The sequence below is a fragment of the Tarenaya hassleriana genome, unplaced genomic scaffold, assembly GCF_000463585.1.
Source record: "Tarenaya hassleriana unplaced genomic scaffold, ASM46358v1 Cleome32, whole genome shotgun sequence".
In the NCBI taxonomy this organism is placed as follows: domain Eukaryota; kingdom Viridiplantae; phylum Streptophyta; class Magnoliopsida; order Brassicales; family Cleomaceae; genus Tarenaya; species Tarenaya hassleriana.
This window is the reverse complement of record NW_010966372.1, coordinates 537,114-538,654: the sequence shown is the minus strand read 5'-3', so window position 1 is coordinate 538,654 and position 1,541 is coordinate 537,114. Positions and strand designations below refer to the sequence as shown.

The following is a 1,541-nucleotide window of genomic DNA, read 5'->3' as shown; positions in this document are numbered from 1 at the left end:
AAGAGCGGTGTACCATTTCAAGGGCAACCCTTTGTAATCAAACCAGATGGAATCCTCTCCAGGAGGAAGTGAATCCTTGAAATAAGGCTTTATAAGAGGAACTAGTAGAGGCAAGTACCCTATCCTCGGCGCTAAAACCTGAAAATTCGAGTAAGAAAGAGGAAATTTAGATCACACCAAGAAAATAACATGCTATCTTGAGAATACCCTGAAAACATTGTTCAAGCATCAAGATCACAATCAGAATCGAATAAGAGAAACATAAACATGTACCTAACAACAACACAAAAACTAGTAGTTGTTAAAAATCCGAAATTCGTTAAAAATGCACTGATTGCAATTTGCAAGACCAGTCCCTCATTTTTTTCATTGATTGGGCTGAATACCAATCTTCAGGCCTACAATCACTGCATAGCTCCATTACCACTGCGAAAAAATCTCATTCAAAATTCCTTTTTTGCCTAACCCAAAAATCTGGACTCTCCCACCCGGCAAAAATCTCACTAGGTTGCAGAATTCATCAATTTCATCCAAATCTTCAGATCAAGTAAAAAATCAGCAAAATTACACGTCTCTACCAATCCAATCACCTCCGGAAAACCCAGCTCGAAGTCAGCAACATGATTCTCGACTCCAACCCGTCAAGGACTTAGATTCAAATCAATGAAGTTAGAAACCAAAATCGGAAGCAAAACCTAACTCCTCCTCATCACGATCAACACCGCCGACCGGAGATTTCTCCGACCGATTAACGAAAACGAAGAATTTGGAGTAAAAAGAAAGCATACGAGAGCTGGAGGAGGAGCGGGATGAGACGCAACATCGGATTTGTGGAGATGAATCTGAAGAGGAATCGCTCCTTCCCACACAAACTTGGCCGCCACCTCGCTCGCCATCATCGTCGTCCTTCGGATTCGGTCTTTCCAAAGGACTTCACCTTTCACATTCCTGAAAAACGACGACGTCTTGTCGCCCAGTGAAAAGTTTTTTTAAAATAATATCAGAAGAATTTAGAATGCTATTTACCAAAATAACCTGGGAAACAAACCCTACTTATATAAATTCTACTTTGCAACTCATTTCGTTCTCTTACCCGAAAACCCTAGACGAGTACTCTTCCTGCATCAATGGCCGCAGCCGCTCGTCCTCTCATCACCGTCCAATCTCTGGACGGTGACATGAGCACCGATCAAGCCACCACCGTTCCGTTGCCAGATGTGATGAAGGCACCGGTTCGTCCCGACATCGTCAATTTTGTTCATGCCCAGATCTCCAACAACAGTCGTCAGCCTTATGCTGTCTCCAAGCGCGCTGGTCATCAGACATCCGCCGAGTCTTGGGGTACGGGACGTGCTGTATCGCGTATCCCTCGTGTTCCCGGTGGTGGAACTCACCGCGCCGGTCAGGGAGCCTTCGGGAACATGTGCCGTGGTGGTCGGATGTTTGCTCCAACGAAGATCTGGCGCCGATGGCACCGCCGCGTCAATGTCAACATGAAGCGGCACGCGATCGTGTCGGCCATCGCCGCCACGGCGGGTTCG

At 46.2% G+C, this 1,541-nt stretch overlaps 2 protein-coding genes across 2 annotated transcripts in view; one reads left to right on the top strand and one right to left on the bottom strand.

Moving 5' to 3' along the window:
• LOC104820862 (autophagy protein 5) overlaps positions 1-963 on the bottom strand; it is a 4,063-nt gene extending 3,100 nt beyond the window's left edge. Inside the window, exons 1-2 of the mRNA XM_010551493.1 lie at positions 789-963; positions 14-138 (exon numbers count right to left, since the gene is read on the bottom strand). Of these exons, the coding sequence (XP_010549795.1) occupies positions 14-138; positions 789-899 (236 nt within the window). The 5' untranslated portion in view covers positions 900-963. The remainder of the gene's footprint in view (positions 1-13; positions 139-788) is intronic.
• A 112-nt stretch (positions 964-1,075) lies between these two features.
• LOC104820861 (60S ribosomal protein L4-1) overlaps positions 1,076-1,541 on the top strand; it is a 2,268-nt gene continuing 1,802 nt past the window's right edge. The window contains exon 1 of the mRNA XM_010551492.1: positions 1,076-1,536. Coding sequence (XP_010549794.1) covers positions 1,128-1,536 — 409 coding nt within the window. The 5' untranslated portion in view covers positions 1,076-1,127. The remainder of the gene's footprint in view (positions 1,537-1,541) is intronic.